The sequence below is a fragment of the Hyposmocoma kahamanoa genome, unplaced genomic scaffold (genome assembly GCF_003589595.1).
Source record: "Hyposmocoma kahamanoa isolate Upper Pololo Valley unplaced genomic scaffold, ASM358959v1 218, whole genome shotgun sequence".
NCBI lineage: Eukaryota > Metazoa > Arthropoda > Insecta > Lepidoptera > Cosmopterigidae > Hyposmocoma > Hyposmocoma kahamanoa.
Window position 1 is genome coordinate 568,667 of NW_020653739.1, and position 17,918 is coordinate 586,584.

The following is a 17,918-nucleotide window of genomic DNA, read 5'->3' on the forward strand; positions in this document are numbered from 1 at the left end:
TCAAAGATTATTTATTCCATAGGTAAAATAAATTTACACTTGAAAACGTCACATTTAAGCTACTGCTCGTTCACTACGCTGACCTCCCTGAGAAGAACGAGCAAGAAACTCTAGGGATTGCTCTTTTCAAATAAACTTAAATGCTATGGAATACACTTTGAATCAAATTTGTGTGGATTCTGGAGCCATGTCGTCTTTCCATACATCTTTATCTAACACGTAGTCTTCAATTTTGTAATATGATTTTTCGATCAAAATATTTTTAATGTAGTTTTTAAACTTAGGAAATGATAAACTTAATATATGCTCCGGAATCTTATTGTAAAAACGTATACAGTTCCCCATAAAAGAGTTGTTTACCTTGGTTAAACGAAATCGTGGTACCATGAGTTTGGACTTAGCTCTAAGGTTAATGTTATGGATATCTTCTTTCTTATTGAAATTATGTATATTTTTACGGGCATATAAAATATTTGAGTAAATGTACTGCGATGCCACAGTCATGATACCAGTCTCCTTAAATTTTTCTCTGAGAGATACCCGAGAGCCTAGACGGTACACAGAACGAATCGCTCGTTTTTGCAATACAAATATGGTTTGAATATCTGCCGCTTTACCCCACATGAGAATCCCGTAGGACATTATACTATGGAAGTAACTAAAGTAAACTAGTCTAGCAGTACTAACATCGGTAAGCTCACGTATTCTGCGGACTGCGTATGCAGCGGAGCTTAATCTGCTGGCCAGGGACGATATATGTGGAAACCACTGAAGTTTACTATCTAAGGTCACTCCCAAGAAGACTGCTTTATTAACAAGGTCTAACTTTTCTCCGTTTATTTCTATGATTGGACTAGTCGATTTTACGTTAGGTAATTCAAATTTAACACATTTTGTCTTCTTGGCATTAAGCAATAAATTATTAGCATTAAACCAATAAACTACCTTAGAGAGGGTATCATTAATACGGTCATGGTTAATGTCATGTCTGTCTGTTTTAAAAATCAAGGATGTGTCATCAGCAAACAACACTATTTCGCAATGGTCCTTAACAAAGAATGGCAGATCATTAATATAAATCAGAAATAAGAAAGGTCCAAGTATTGAGCCCTGCGGAACACCCATTTTTACTGGAGAACCCAAAGAAGTTACTCCATTTATGTCTACTTTCTGAATTCTACCGTTGAGATATGACGAGACAAGTTTCGACGCCTTGCCATTTACACCGTAATGTTCCAGCTTCCTAATAAGAGTATTATGATCAACGCAATCAAATGCCTTTGAGAGGTCACAGAAAATAACCAATAGCGTTCTGGGACCTTTCCCAAGCATCAAAGATGTGTTTTAGTAACGCTACCCCCGCATCGCTAGTCGATCTACCACTAGTAAACCCGTATTGTTCACTATGAAAAATATGATTCCTACCGAAAAAGGACAGTAATTGAGTTAGCATAACCTTTTCGAATATTTTACTTAAAGCTGGTAAAATTGAAATGGGCCTATAGTTGCTAGGATCAACTTTCCTACCGCTTTTGAATAAGGGAATAACCTTGCTGTATTTCATTAAATCGGGAAAAACACCTTCGTCAACGCACCTATTGAAAGCTACAGCTAACTGTGGGGAAATGAGATTAATAACTGAGTCTATAACTTTAGTTGATATGCCCCAGAGATCTTCAGTTTTTTTAACATGTATTGACTTAAAAGCTTTTATGATGTCTTGTGGATTAACATGACGAAAATTAAATAAACTGCCACAAACGTTAACATTTTCCTTTAGGAGATCAATAACAAGTGAAGGGGAGGAATTTAATGATTTTGTAGTGTTCACAGCAATTTCCGAAAAGAACGATTCAAAAGCTTGGGCTACTTTATCTTTAGATTTTATAAGTTTGCTGTCTAATTCTAAAACTATATCTCTATCGTGTAGTTTAACCCTGCCTGACTCTTTATTTATTATGCTCCAAGTAGTTTTAGATTTATTTATCGATTGTCTAATTTTGTCGCTGTGAAACTTAACCTTAGCAGCTACACAAACTTTTTTAAATATTTTCGAATAAATTCTAACATATTCTATAAAATTGGAATTATTATTATAAGTTTTCATAGCATATAGCTCATACAAACGAGACCTACTCTTATGAATACCTACTGTTGCCCAGTCGTTGAATTTAGTCTCTCTATGGAAAGTTAATGTTTTCGATTTAAATATATTGTCAAATTCATTTTTAATTAAACCAAATATCGTTTTATATAAAGTATTTGGATCCTCCGGTATATGGGATAGGGAATTTAAACTATTGCCGATATTATTTTGAAATCTAATTATTCGTTCTGTGGTAATCGGTCTGCAGAGAAATTGGTCTACCTTCTTGCTCATTTTACAATTAAAAGAAGCCAATTGGCCACTATGGTCGGATCTTAAGCAATTAATTATTGATTTAGACACTGCGTCTGTGTTACAAAAGATGTTATCAATACAAGTAGAAGAGGAGGCAGTAATGCGAGTTGGTTCTAAAAAAAGATTAATCAAGTTAAAACTTTGAAATAAATTAATGAGTCTTACAGAAGTAGAACAGTTTTCCAACAGGTTTACATTGAAATCTCCACATATTACTACGTTTTTTTTGGTTGGAAAAATCCGCTTTAAACTGTCTTCCATAATTAATTCAAACTCGTTAAAATTAGCAGAGGGGGGCCTGTATACACATAAGACGACAAACTGATCCAATTCCACACATGAAATCTCAATAGTTCGTTCAGTAGAAAGATTTGTGATATCCTTACGCTCTTTAAATTTTAAGTTACGCTTAATAATAATCATGGATCCGCCTCTACTTAAGCTCTTTCTTATGAACGAACTGACTATTACATAATTTTCTATATTGTTAATGGCTTCGTAATCTTTCAGCCAGTGTTCTGTAACACAAAACACGTCAACGGAAATATCGTGCAAAAAAAGACTTATTTCTAATATTTTGCCAGAAAAGCCTTGAATATTTTGATGTACTACATGGAAACGATTAGACTTTGGATTTGGATTGGAAAAGGATTGATGATGATGAGTTTTAATACATTATGGCGAGGTAGGTATTAAAATATTTATTCTAAAAATTGCAACCCCAACCTGAAAAACCCCGACAAACGACAAATCTAGACAGGTCAGAAAGAAGGACATGTCCGCACAAATCCGAACGGACGGTAACCCTAAAAGTATGTATAACCATTCGTTCCCAGTAATGGGACGTACGATGACGTTCATGGAGGAGACGTTCAAAAATAAAAAGGCTTAACGTAGCTACTGCAATAAAGCTCTGTACTGATTAGAAGGGATGTTACTGTTGATGCCATTATCCTTTGACTTCATTACTGTGTGTTTTCTTATAACGACGGCTAGATAAAAGTGATCACGAATTCGATTCCCAGTAGGACTGATTTGGGAAACGAACTTTAATAAATCGGTTCAGGCCCTGGGGGTTGATTCAGAACATTATGATAACTCAGTTGTCCACCGATTTCTTTTCGTTTTTATTCACAACACCCGAATCGAACGTCAAACTGTCGTATTCGAAACCGAACCGAAATGACGTCATACCCGTACGATTACTCGACCTTTTCAACCGGCAAAGGCTACAAACGTTATTCACAGTTATCGAATGAAAGTTACCGAACGTCCTGTTGTTTACGAAGCAAGAATGTAATATGGAAATCTCTTATTATTTTAAATAAAGTCTGGATTTTGTTTAATTTTATTAATTTATTTTAATGCAAAACTAATGCATTCCTATATTTTACGCCTTTAAAGGCTATTTCTGTAAAAGGATTTTCATTTTTCTTATAATTTATTTCACCGACTAACTCCGTAAACGCTGTTGGATAACGATATCGGACCCGAATCCGAATCGAACGTTTAACTCGGAATGTTCTGAATAAATCGGAAAGCGCCCTTCGATTCGAGAACGACGATCTAATTTAACGATTCGGTTAAAATATCGAAGTGTTCTGAATCGGGGTCCAGACTAGAACTAATTTAGAAAAGTTCATTTTTAACTTGGTTCTGCCGGGAATCGATCCCGGAACCTTCTCATCCTGTACCCACAGTGCAAATCGTTGGGTCACCGAGATCATCAAAATCTGGTTTATTCTTATGATAATAAACCAGAGTTAAATATATACCGGTGTAAGCGTATTTTTAAAAGTAGATACAGGTCTTGACCCTTTACAAACAATATTTGACTATTCATGTTACGTCATCACATCGTTCAATGTCAATAAAGTCTTTACAAGCGTAGTCGATTTGGATTTTTTTTACGTCGAAGTAATTGGACAGAGTTATCAATGTGGTGGGGAAACTTACATTGATATCCGATATTGAGAGGCAATTGGATTGAATACGCAGGCAGGGATGCACACTTTTGGATTTGAATTTAGATTATACTTGTAAATGAAATGCGCATTTTGAAACAAATACGTATTTATTCTGTGTCATTCATACCTAAAAATGTATTTTGTAATTGGTATTTGAAATATCTGACACTAATGTATTTTGTAAATGATATTTCAAATACTTTCGTAATATCCGGTTAGAGTGAACGAATGTATTTTGAATAAATGAGTATGTCACGATTTAATCACAACCCTGTCTCCCGGGTATCTGAAAGAACCTTTCAGCTTTCTCTGGTCTCAGGATTAGCCCTGTCGCTTTCTCGTCAGATACCAATTATCGTTTCCATCCTTCAATTTCAGTTTCTATTCTCACTCCTTCACATGCGGTCAGACTTCGGAACGCACTTCCTATTCGCGAAGGGTATTTTCAAAATGAGAGTTAAGGAGCATTATTTATCCACTATTCCATCTATTCTTACGTATTATGTTATGAAATATGTTTTATTAGCAGTAGAATTCGTTGTGAAAGAGTTCGTCCAGGTAAGTACTGCCACCTTATCCATTTCTGCCGCCAAGCGGTAATTTGAGCGTTGCTGTGTTTGGTTTTGAAGGGTGCTGGTGAAATTACAGGCGCATGGGACTTGTCAACTTATGTCTAAGGGAGACGGGAGCAGTGGCAGTGCCCCTCAGATCTTGTAAGCCCGTTGTTTCAATTATCTTGTTCAGCACTTAAGTCTGAAAGTAGAAATTTCTTTTATAAATAAGCAGAACCTGTTGTTTGTATTTTCCTTTAGTTAAATGTGAATCGTGTTTTTTTCTTGTATAATTAATAAAAGAAATAAATCAACATTTCCGTAACCTTGCATAAAATCATGTATTGTGTTATGTTAAAACGTAGATATGTTATTTTTAACTTGCAATGCAACTACAAAAGAACAAAACAGAAACAAACAAATGTCGACCTTATTGCTGTCTCATCCGGGCAACCTTGGGTTGAGAGAATAACCTTAGAACAACGGTTGGCTGAGAGTGTCATAAATGATATCCTCGGCTATCATCGTCATCAATCATGCGTCCCATTGGTGGACATGAGTATCGTCTAAGAATAGGTTTTTATGCCATATCCAAGAATAGGTTTTTATGCCATAACCCACTACTCTGGTCGAAAGGCATGAATAGGAACTTAATACTAATCTACCAATAATATCAGTCAGCCGTTACCATGGAACCTGTAAACCTGCAATATACCAAAAAACAAAAATAAATAAAAACCACAGAACAATTAATACTGTAGAAGTGGTAATAGGTCTCGAAAGACCTACTTGAGCTCAACCCGCCATTTTCGCTTTGTATGGTATGGTTGTGTCATTCTTTCGTGCAAATTATCTAAAATCCTGGAAAAATGCCTTATTGTGCTGTTTTAGAGCAGCTTGAAAAAGCTGAGCAGGGCAGAAAAATCGACACTTCTCCAAAGTGAGACAAGTGGTCAAGAGCGACTGCTAGTTGTGACAAGCCACGTCAAACGAGCTGTATACACGTTAGCGCATGCATTCACTCGGTCAGCTAGGAGAGTGACACCGAACGATGGCAAGGCAAGGCAAACAGGCTGTCTATACGTTGGTATTGGCCTCAACACGGCAACGTTAGATCAACATGTTCATTGTAAAGCTGGCTTTACAAAATAAAAATTTTTAGTAGTTAAGAGTTGTCAGTGGGACAAAATCAGAAACGAGCGGATAATTTAAATTGGAACTGAGAATGCCTAGTAAATGAGTCTTGTTTAATCTAAATTAAATATAAAATGATTTACCAATAAATGTAATGTCGAAATTGCATTGTAATGTAATCTTAGTTACATTCAAAGTTATGTTAAAATTTGACTCTTCAAAATGAAGCGAAAAAATGAAGATGATTTTTTCTTTTTTTTATTTGTAGGTAAACTTGAAATAGTAAAAATAATAATAATAAAATAATAAAAACTCGTAGTGAATTATTTTAATAGCACAATATCGATAATATGTACGCTTCCAAGAACAACACTATCTCAAAATAATCGTTAACAACAATCATCGAAATATACAAACAAACAGGCAATCTGACGAAACCATAGCAAAATTTGGTAAGATTGTTGAATAAAGTACTTAAATATGTCTAATTACATGAGATATTTGGGCTTTCCTGTGATTTATAGACAGAAAAAGAACACGTGCATGTACAATGTTACATTCGGTCGATCTTTGCTTTTTCAAATGCCATATTCCTTAATGCTGCAGCGACGAATTTTTATTAATACGTAATTGTTCTCATTGTCAATATTTTTGTCCATTTTATTACAATACATGCGAATAATTCAATAAAATAAACTAATATAATATATAATAAACTTGGAAAAACATTTGTGTTGATATTTGATGTACTTCCCTTTGACAACCGTATCATGTGCCTCATGTACTGCGAAATGGACACGGTTGGCATTTAAAATGACGTTACGTATTATTGATTCCCGTGTTTGACACAGACCAATGTAATGCTATCTCTTTTGGCTTAAGAAGGCACGCAATAGTTAAACAAAGACAATAATATGTTTATGTTTTAAACGTCGAAATGCATCATACATATAACGCCTGATTTATATTTGTCAACATAACATGTCCTTTAGTTTCCATAGTCTAAGATAAAGAAAGTATTTTAAGTGTATACTACGCTTATATTCAATCAACTATTGGTTTTGCTTTAATTCTCTGGTGAAATTCTTCTGATATTGAGAGAGTGGTCTTGCATTTGCATTATACGATAATACATATTATTATTATTATAGATTATACGATAATTCGTAAATTATCGTAGGTATTCACAAACGTCTATCTGCTTGAGAGTAGTAGAGCTCCTCGTGAAAGAGCTCGTCCAAGGAAGTACTGCCACCTTGCCTATTTCTTCCGCCAAGTAGTAATGGTCACATTATTGTGTTCCGGTTGTGAAGGGTAAGGGTGCTGGTAAAATTACAGGCACATGAGACTTGTCAACTTAGGTCTCAGGATGACGGGCACAGTGGCGGTGCCCCCAGATCTTTATGATTTAAAGCTCTGAGTAACACTGCAACTGTTATGGACAGGCGTGTCGCTTACTACCAGGCGCACGACTTGTTCGTCCCGTCACTTGGTATTATAACAAAACAAAAAAAAAGCGTACTTTGTTAAACATAGACTAATAACTGTAATTTATATATACAGATCATTATTAGAGATACATGTGTGACGAAGCGACCTTCTTCCATCGTCATTCCGCCTTTTTATCACTTTTTCTCTGGTTCCTGGCCCCTTATTTTCAAATTTTGAATCGTTCTTTAATTCCGTTGCTCGTTATACACTTTATTTTCGTCCCGTCGTCACTGTGTGCTAAATTGCTGTAGCGAGCAGTGCTGCTCGTTTAATTTTGATCCTTTTACCAGTTCCCAACCTAAATCATATGCCAATTTTAATACCAATCTAACCTAGTAATATTGTATAACTCAGCCCTTTCGGGGTGTCCGTCTCATGTTTTTAGTACTTAAGTAGGGAGTGTTTTGTAGCGTTGTACCTGTTTTTGTTACAGCCTTCCTTTTCTTGTTACAGCCTTCCTTTTTTCTTTCGACTTTACTTATAAAATAAATTATGTGGACCGGAGTATTCAATTTTACACATTATCGGTTTACAACCTCTTCACGTGTAAAAAAAAAGATATGGCGATGATATCAGACATACATATTACACGAGAACTAAATATAAACTAGTAACAAATAAAACCAGATTAGTAAAAACGTTAAAACAGAGCGTAAATATGAAAATTAATATGTACAATAAACTACCAGTTAGTGTATCTTATATAGAAATGGCTGCAATCAACCAAACACTAAAACTTTGCTTTGAAAATCACGCTTTTTATAAAACAACGAATTTATGGATTTAAATCTAAATGAATATTCATTTTCTTAAAAAAATCGTGATGTTAAGACTACTATTATGTATCGCTGTATAATTTAAGTCTGTAATTTCTGTACTTTTTGTTGACTTATCTATAGGGAATGGTACTGTGTTGTCTTGGTGAACGACTTTGACTTTGACTAAAAGTCACCAGGCCCCTCGCCCTTCAGAATGACATTATATTATCTTATGGCATTACTAAGAAAATATCACACATATTATTTTGTGTGTATATAATTTCATTTGTGAAAGTCTGAGTGTCCATACTCGGATTAACCGTGATAAAGAGTACTAATATATTTATTTCATAATTGTCGAACTGTTAAATGTATCTTAACAAACATTTGGCAATTAATAAAAGTAATTTTCCACGACCTGAGTGCTACAAAACGAAGTCTAGCTCGAACAATTTCGAAATAGTTGGCTAGTAAACGCAAATAAGACCAAAAAACATTTAAAACCGGTTTTTTAAAGTGTCTGATGTTTGAGAATATAAAAAGTGCAAACCGGCGCATTTTGAGAGTCCGTCATATACTCCCCAAGGAGGGTATTATTACGTAATTTTGAAATGGGAAGATTACGGTCTGGGTAAACAAGACCCCTTACTATGGGTTCATATATATTTTTGTGTCACACTAAATAAACAAAATAAAATTTAGAAACAGTACAGCTTCTTGTGAAAAAGTTCGTCTAAGGAAGTACAGCCACCTTGACTATTTTTGCCGTCAATCAGTAATTTGAGCATTACTGCGTTTCAGTTTTCAAGAGGTGCTGGTGAAATAACAAAAACATGAGACTTGCCTACTTATAAACATGCAGATAAAGTTATTCTGTATAAGAACTTAATCTAAATACACGAAGCTAATTAAATAACCTTTATTTAGTATAATAACTTCACGTATGTCCACGGGTGACAGGCGCAGCGGCACTGCAGGCGTGTCGGTTACCACCAGGCGCCCGATTTGTTCGTCCCGTCAGGGCGCGTTCTCATCATGTCGTGACGACAGATAGTCGTGCAGTTAAAGTGTCGTGGCTTGTATATTTAAATGAAGTTGTTCACATATAGAACAACATGATTAACTGTCGTTCACGACTTTTTTGACGTTACGGCGACAGAATGTCGTAACAACGGGAAGAGCTAGAACGGCAGTCGTCAGACGATAAATAAAATAAATAGAAAATGTGACGACAAATAATCGCAACTTCAAACGATTCTGTCGTGCAAACGACAAGGCGGCTGTGAACTGATAAATAGTTGTCACGATCTAGCGGGAACAGCTAGACGCGACAGTCGTCAAACAATAAATAAAACGTGACGACATAATGGGAACGCGCCCTCACTTGGTATAATTAAATTTTTAAAAATTATAAATAAATAATATCCAATTTAGTAATAATACGAGATAAAATTTGAAACACTTGGCTCCCCCTAATAGGCAATCATGCACGAGATTTTCCATGCCCAGCGGGGTACCTGTTTGCAAATCATGTGCAGGCCTCCCAGGACTAATTGAAAGCGTTCAAAAGCTAATTGGTCTCAGATCAAAAAAGTTAGTGTACCGCACGTGCCGTAGTAACATGACCCGGACAAGCCGGATACACCAGAGGTTGTAACAGTGTAATTCAAGGGAGTGACTCATTTGATTGTCGAAGGGAAAACCAACTTTTTTAATCTCAAACTTTTTAGACAATTATTAACGTTACGCTGATTTAAACTTTCACGATTATCACGAATTATTTGATTTTAAATCATTAAATCGTTTTAATATTAGTCTCTTCGAGACCATGTACGTTGCAATTCGTCAGAAACGTCGTCGAGGTGATTATAATATGTTTTTATGCACGATTAAGTTCTGTAAAATTTTTAAATTTAAATTTTTTTGTGTTAAATTTAAAATCAAATAATTTTTTACGTTGACTGGCGGATAGGGATTGGCCATTCTACAAAATTATAACTTTTTTAATAAAAAAAGGACCTCAAAAATTCGTGGAATTACAGCTATTTGTCAAGTTTTATTCGAATGGGGCACCGGACAGTGCACGAAACCGGATTCGTAGCTTAGTTCGCCACTCTTAGAGGTGGAATATTTTGTTCAAATTTAAATGCGACTAATACACACAAAAAAATATAGTCCAATTGAGAACCTCCACTTTTTTAAAGTCGGTTAAAAACTAGTGGAAGTGTAAAGTGGACATTTGCTTGTAGTCATAGTTACATTTCATATGACAGATCAATATGTCAAAACTCTCATTGATAGAATTACGCCGGATTCATATTTGTCTGATGTGTCGTGACGTGATGCGTCAAGAAGGTAGCAGTATAATCTGGAATTTTGAAAAAACAAATATACGCGATTTAAATCCAGAAAAATAGTTTCATTTCCTATGTGCAACAATCGCGAAAACCTACGAACTCGATTGAATCTTGATGTTAAATTTTAATATTTCAAATTCTTCGAGTTTCAACCAAACAACTTGCGAGTTTCAATCGTTTTTGGAAACAGTGGTAGCGTTGCTATTCGGAATTTGAGAACGGCAAAATATGCTAGCGTTATTATGTTACCAAATTCAGACGTGTATTACCCACGATACTACTCGTATATGTTTATGGCGGTAAGGTGCTTTGTGTCGGGTGAATAACTTTCTATTGAAGCAATATGAAATATGTTACAAGCTATATAAAATGGTTTATTATAAAAAAATTAAGAACGCCGTGTTCATAACGTCCTTTTCATTCTGTTTAGGAAATTTTGATTTTTTTTAAATTTTTTTTTTAAGAAGAGTAAAAGTAAATAGAAGAAACTGCTTGCGGCAATAATGGCCTTTCCTAGTTTCTTCTGTATAAATGTTTAACAAGTGCAGTATATTTCATACATTCAATTTATGTAATATAATTGTTAGCAACTTTCCCATTTTTTTTATACTTAAATGTTAAGTATTTTATGTCAGTACTTCCATGCCATCTCATCCCATAAAAGCGGCACCAACTGAAAACCAGCAGTCGTCGAGCTGATATCAAGATGCTGAGTTGGATCCGTTTTAGCTTATAATTGTAATCATTAATTTATTTGTATATAAGTCTTCAAGCTGAATAAATGTTTCTATCTTTCTTAATTGATTCGTATTTCTACATTACCCTTGGGTAGGAAAAAAATTATATTTTTGTATAGTATAAATAAATTGAATAGTCACACTGTGTACGACTTTTTTATGTTATGAAGTGACGGGACGAACAAGTCGTGCGCCTTATGGTAAGTGACACGCCTGTACATAACAGTGCCACTCAGTTTTAGATCCCTAAGATCTGAGAGGCACTGCCACTGCGCCCGTCACCCTGAGACACAAGTTGATTGACAAGTCCCATGTGCCTGCAATTTCACCAGCACCCTTATCCTTCCAAAACGGAACGCAATAAAGCTCACATTACTGCTTGGCTGCAAAAATAGGTATTTAATTAGAGGTGGGAACCCAATCTCAGTCACATCGGTCTTTTACAAAATTAAGCATACCAAAACTAAAAGTGTAAACTGTTCCTAGCTGTAATATGTATTTTGTTGAAAAAAAAAAAAAAAAAAAAAACTATCATGGAAATGTATTCAGTGAAGGCCATGTTTGACCTACCGCCTCTCAAGCAGAGGTTGTGGGTTCAAATCCACACTCGCACCTCTGAGTTTCTCTAAATTTACGTGCGAAATTTAATTTTAAATTTACCATATTATGCTTATCTTTTTCTTTTTTTTTAATTACATCGTGTTAAAACCTGCACGTCGAAGAAGGTTCACAAACCTCGGAAAATGTGTGAAGTCCCTAACTCGCATTGGCCCAGTGTGGCGGAATAAGACCCAAATCCTTGCCTGAGAGGAGACCCGTACCAAACAGTGGGACGTATAAATGGGTCGATGATGAAGATGATGCTGATAATATTATAATATTTGCATTGCCACAACAGCGGAGTCGCTAAAACGTGTAGCATTTTAACTGCGCATAGCAGCGTTAGGTTTTTCTCAGTCATCATTTGTAATCTGTCCTCTCGACTACGGTATTTACACGACGTTATACAACACGGGCAAGTTCCAAGAATAGCCCATGACAAAATCGGTCGCATTTTTTAAATTGTTGACCGTTTATTTGCACCAGTTTAAGTTCGAAGGTCAAAGATCCAAGAAAAATGCAGGAAAAACTACAGTTCAAAGGTCAACGTTCAAAATAGCATGTAGCCAAGAATCTTCATGCTAATTCGAACATTATTATTATCAGGTGTTTAAACATTCCAGAACTTCACTTGAAAATAAACTACTGTAAGCAATGAAGTATAGAGGTGCGCTGTGTTTATAGAAAAAATAGCAAAAATAACAGGTAATAATCATTGGAATAACAAAGTACGTTTTTACAATAAAATTCCGGAGCATATAATTAAGATTATCATTTCCTAAGTTTAAAACTTACATTAAAAGTATTTTAATTGAAAAGTCATACTACAAAATTGAAGATTATGTGATAGATAAATGGAAAGACGGCATGCGTCTATATTCCGCACAAATTAGATTCAAATTGTATTCCATAACATTTAAATTGACAGCTACAATATAAAAAAACATATTTTTTTTTAACATATATAATATAACATATAATAACTCTGTTTAGGGCTTATTGTCAGGCATTCTACGCTAGTCAGTTATGGTACCATTATACTAAGCGACCTTTTGATAGACTCAGAGTTCTGTACAACAACGCATTTCGTGTTATGCTGCGGCTTCTCTGGCGGTGTAGTGCGTCTGGCATGTTTGCCGTGAATAGAGTAGATGATTTTTTTCGCTATAGACGAAAGAGACATTGGTCTTTTCTTACGAGAGTGAGCGATTCGGCCAATATTATTGTAAGGACAGTATGCGATACGTGCTACTTTGTAAGCGAACGCTCCATTTTTTAAACATAAATAAATTAACTATAATTATACTATTATTTGTAATGTAACTTAATTAATTTAATTCTTTACTGTTTACTTCATTAATAATAATAATTTTCTATTAAAAAAATGCAATTTAATTGTTATGTATGTAATGTACCACACGCAAAATAGCCGCCTTGACGTCGAGTTGCGGACACCAGCCCGTTACCCCAAGTACCAAGTACCAAGTATGTAAGTAATGTCAAATTTATTAATGGCGGTATACCTAAATAAAGAAACATTTTATTTTATTTTATTTATTAATAGAAAATTCATTCTATAAAGTTGACGAATAGGTATGTTAACCTTATGTTCAAAAAAATGTTCAATATTTAATGACATACAATGTATTAATAATTTGGCTGAGTGAAGAAATAGATTTCTCACAAACGATGCTACGGCAAAAAAGTCGTTAAAAACACCAAGAACGAAGATCTGCAAAGAAGCACAGACAAAAATTCCTCTGCTGGTTCGTTCCGTGGCTTAGTAAGCATAGCGACAGCCACGGATTGCTAGAAGACGTTGTTTGGAATCTAGTCGGATCGAAGGAATTCTTCGTATTAATAATTTATTCTGTAATTTATTTCATAAAAATACAATTTAGGAAATGAAACTATTTTTCCGGATTTAAATCGCGTATATTTGTTTTTTCAAACAAACCGACGTTTCGGGCCCTTTACAGGTCCCATGGTCACGGTTGACTGTCAACCGTGACCATGGGATCTGTAAAGGGCCCGAAAATCCGGAAAAATAGTTTCATTTCCTATGTGTAACAATCGCGAAAACCTAAGAACTCGATAAAATACAATTTTTTATTACTTATTGAGAGATGCGTTAGGATTCTAAACAGTTACGTGCGCGCTCGAATGGGATCCTGAAGATTATTCCTGCCAGGTGGGACAGTGCTATGCTCGACGCGATGGGTGCGCCTGCATATCACCTTTTAAAATAAAATTAACACTACATTTTATGAATCATAGGTCTAGGCATAGGTCCTGAATGAAGCCAACCTACTAATAATAATGTACGAACTAGTCGTTGCCTATAATCCTCACCAAAGTACATAAAAAATATACATATTAAAAAAAATATTTATTTATTATAAACATAACAGAATTTACATGGGTACAATTATTGACCAGTGTCCCAAAAACCAGTTTAGGTTTTACCGTACAACTCGTCATCTAATATCATCGAATATATAACCAGAATTAGAGACGAAATAAGGGCCATCCTTCCCTGGCAACTCATCAGTCAAACGGGCCTTATATCACTTATAAATATCAACTCGCGTTTGCACTGATATCACAAATTAGAAAGCTGAAATATACAGCGCCAACAACTGACCTGTGTGTACCTCTCCGAATATTCCAAAAATATTCTGTATTTATTGTGATAAAGATAATATCTCTTAACTATAGGGAGCTGTTCCGTTCGGTAGTGTGGGAAAAACAGAATAACATTTCATCGGTAATTAAATATTAAATAATATGTAATTTTTAAATTTTCGTCCATTAGCAAAGTTCAAGTTAAACTGGTCGATTTGAAGTGAAACAATTGACGACACACGTCAATTGTTTCGAATTCGAGCTGGCCAATCGGAGCGCAGTTGTCGCCGTAATGATTTGGCAGAATAGTTCTCAAACAAATTAAATTATATTTCGTCTCTATTTCTGGTTATATACTCGATGTCTAGTACACCCTTTACTTTTAACATTAAATTGTAGTTATAAAGTAATCCTAAGTATCATCTCAGCAAACACTGTTAATTTAGTTGTAGCGTAAGATACAATGATAGCATTCAATTCTACCTGCACTGACCCCGATCGACATCGATCGATCGAAGGGCGTGCGATCTTACTAAGCTTTCAAAAGCCAACATTCTCCATTAAATAACTCATAGATAGAACTAGTTTCACACGAGATGTAGTTCGAGATGTGACGTGCCAAACTGAAAATACGTTGTTCTGTAAAATTTGCCAAGTGGTACGATACTTACGTCAAGAGAGAAAATATACATTTAAATGTATAATATCAATAGCTCGGACAAGAAAAGGTGTAAAAATGATGTTTTAAGAAAATGAGCTAATGTCGTTGGGTTACATTTTCTAGCTTACAGTAGCAGTAGAGCTCCTAGTGAAAAAGTACGTCCAGGGAAGCACTGAGCATTGCGTTTTGAAGGGTGCTAGTGAAATTACAGTCACTTGGGACTCGACAACTGAGTCTCAAGGGGGCAGTGGCAGTGCCCCCTAAGATCTTGGCGATTTAAAGCTCGGAGTGTCATTGCAACTGCAATGGATAGGCGTGTCGCTTGCACCGGGCTCACGAGTTGTACGTCCCATTACTTGGTATCATAAAAAAATCTCAAAATCATCAAACAATAAAAAATACGTGAAAATAGCTATGAAAATTAAAAAGCAAAACGTTTGTGTTTCACTCGCCTTTGCTTCACCATGCGAACTTTTTGGTTTCACTTTTTGCCTTTTCTGACCTGAAGTAGCGATGTTACGTCTCTCAGTTGTAGGGCTAGCACGATAAGGTGCGACTTGTGCGAGAGTGACATAAAGCGCGATATACTGCTATTCGCCCATAGCAGTATATCGCGCGAGAATAACAATATCCCACGCATTTATGTCGCTCTCGCTCTCGCGCTAGCCCTACTGGACAGAATTAGCTGAACACTAAGGCTCAATTTACATTGCCGCGGAGCGGAATGGAAACGAATTTTTGCAATCAAAATAGGTCACGTGTTCATGAGAATACGCGCGTATTCTCGGGCATTTCCGTATTTAGTGACGGCGGCGTAGCACGAAAGGAGAGCCAGTGCTGAGTGTGATCGATCTTTGTTATTAATATAAAAAAACTAGTGAAGTAATTTGGTAAAGACTGCTGTTATGCGATTTTTAGATCATGGTGCACGTGGGAGCGTTCCAACCGCAAGAACAATAACGTCACCAATCTTCATTGGTGTCTCGCCTCGTACTGTCCGGGGGCTGAGTGTTGGCAGGTACTCCTTCAACTATCTCTGCCAAAAGATATCTGCTAATCGCGCTGCTCGCCGCTAGGTCATTCGGCTGCAGTGGTCCGACTAATCCGGTCTTATAGAGATATAAATCTTTGCAAAATGCTTCATATTGGCCAAAAAGCTTTAGTTAGTTTCTTTCATAAATCATGAACCCTTATAAATAAAAGCAATGGCCAAGTCTACTATACTTATTATGTAAGACATCTAGACTAAACGATTGAACACCTACTACAGACTCAAAGGGCAGTCACGAGAATTCTCGAGCATCGAATTTAACCAGTTACCGTACATCTCTATGCAGTCGACGTCAAAATGGCAGCTGATGATTGACATTTGTATTTTTTTAGAGCTATTGTCAAAAGGTAGAAATGTTTGCTAGATATATGGGAAGTGACGACGTAAATGTACTTAAGTTGTATTCTTTTGGAAAATGTCCATAGTATTTAAGAAATTCTTAACATTTTTCAGCATAAATCAATCAGCAACCTCATTAGGTAGTCTAAATGTTTTATTAGATCATAGATTTATTTTTCGTTTAATTGTCGAAGTCGATGAGGCTTGTATTGGGCTATATTTGACATAGAAAATTAATGAGTACAGTACACTATTTTCTTAATATCTCACGGCATTCTTCGTGTTTCGGCTGTCGTCGGATCTCTATCAGCTGCCCTTTGCACTAAGTGCAGACCGGACGCACTCAATCGACTTGGAAGTGTATAGAGTAGCTACAGTCTGGCACTTTTTTTAAGACGGTGTAAAACAACATTGACAATTCAAATGAAACAAGTTCGTTTATTTATAAGCGTAACCAACATTCAGTTGATTATCGATAGAATATTTAGTAACTACAATCATTAGCTGTTTGTAAGCTGAATGAACTGTCATTTTACTCCATCTTCAAAAGTCTATAATATAAGTCTATATATTTGTTTCGTTTATATTTTTGTTAATTTCCATCGTATATTGTGAAGGAGTAAAGGGTATTATAATTGCATTTTTTTTATTTTAGTTTCATGAAGAACGGTAAAGTTATTTCGTACGTTCATTGTGCGATTTCTCCTAGCTTCACTCGCTGCGTTTCGGAAACTACACTGTGAAATGAAAAAATCAACTTACGTTGCATATGAATATGCTGCTTGGGCATCTTGTAGTCGGGCGGGTAACATCGTTCGTAGAAGTCGAGATCGGAGACCTGGCATACTTCTGGCGTTGGTATTATGAGCCCCGTGCCTGATATTGCTCTCTGGAGGTGATGTTCCTGCGAAAAGAAGGTTTCAATATAATTTGTGCAGAACGAAAGACACAGTACCTTATAAGTATCAAGTTTGAATAAAAAGACTGTTAGGACGTCGTTAGGAACATTTATCAACAACTTTGCCTTTAACGATTTTTGTTTATATTTTTGGTTACGGTCTCAACCCTGGAATTTGTAAAAGACCCGAAATGTTGCTTTGTTTGAAAAAAAAAATACAAATTTTCTAAAAACATAATGACATATCATATGTACCAAATTAATAATTAATCAAGTTATAGTCATTGTAGTGCGTTTACAGGGTTTATGTGCTGGAATATTTTACGTAACATCTTTGTTAATCCACAT

At 35.6% G+C, this 17,918-nt stretch overlaps 1 protein-coding gene across 2 annotated transcripts in view; it reads right to left on the minus strand.

The window, feature by feature from the left end:
- The window catches only part of LOC113227842, a 190,339-nt gene that overhangs the window by 56,699 nt on the left and 115,722 nt on the right, over window positions 1-17,918 (minus strand). For both annotated transcript variants that reach the window (XM_026460886.1, XM_026460887.1), the window contains exon 2: window positions 17,435-17,576. In XM_026460886.1, the coding sequence (XP_026316671.1) occupies window positions 17,435-17,576 (142 nt within the window). The remainder of the gene's footprint in view (window positions 1-17,434; window positions 17,577-17,918) is intronic.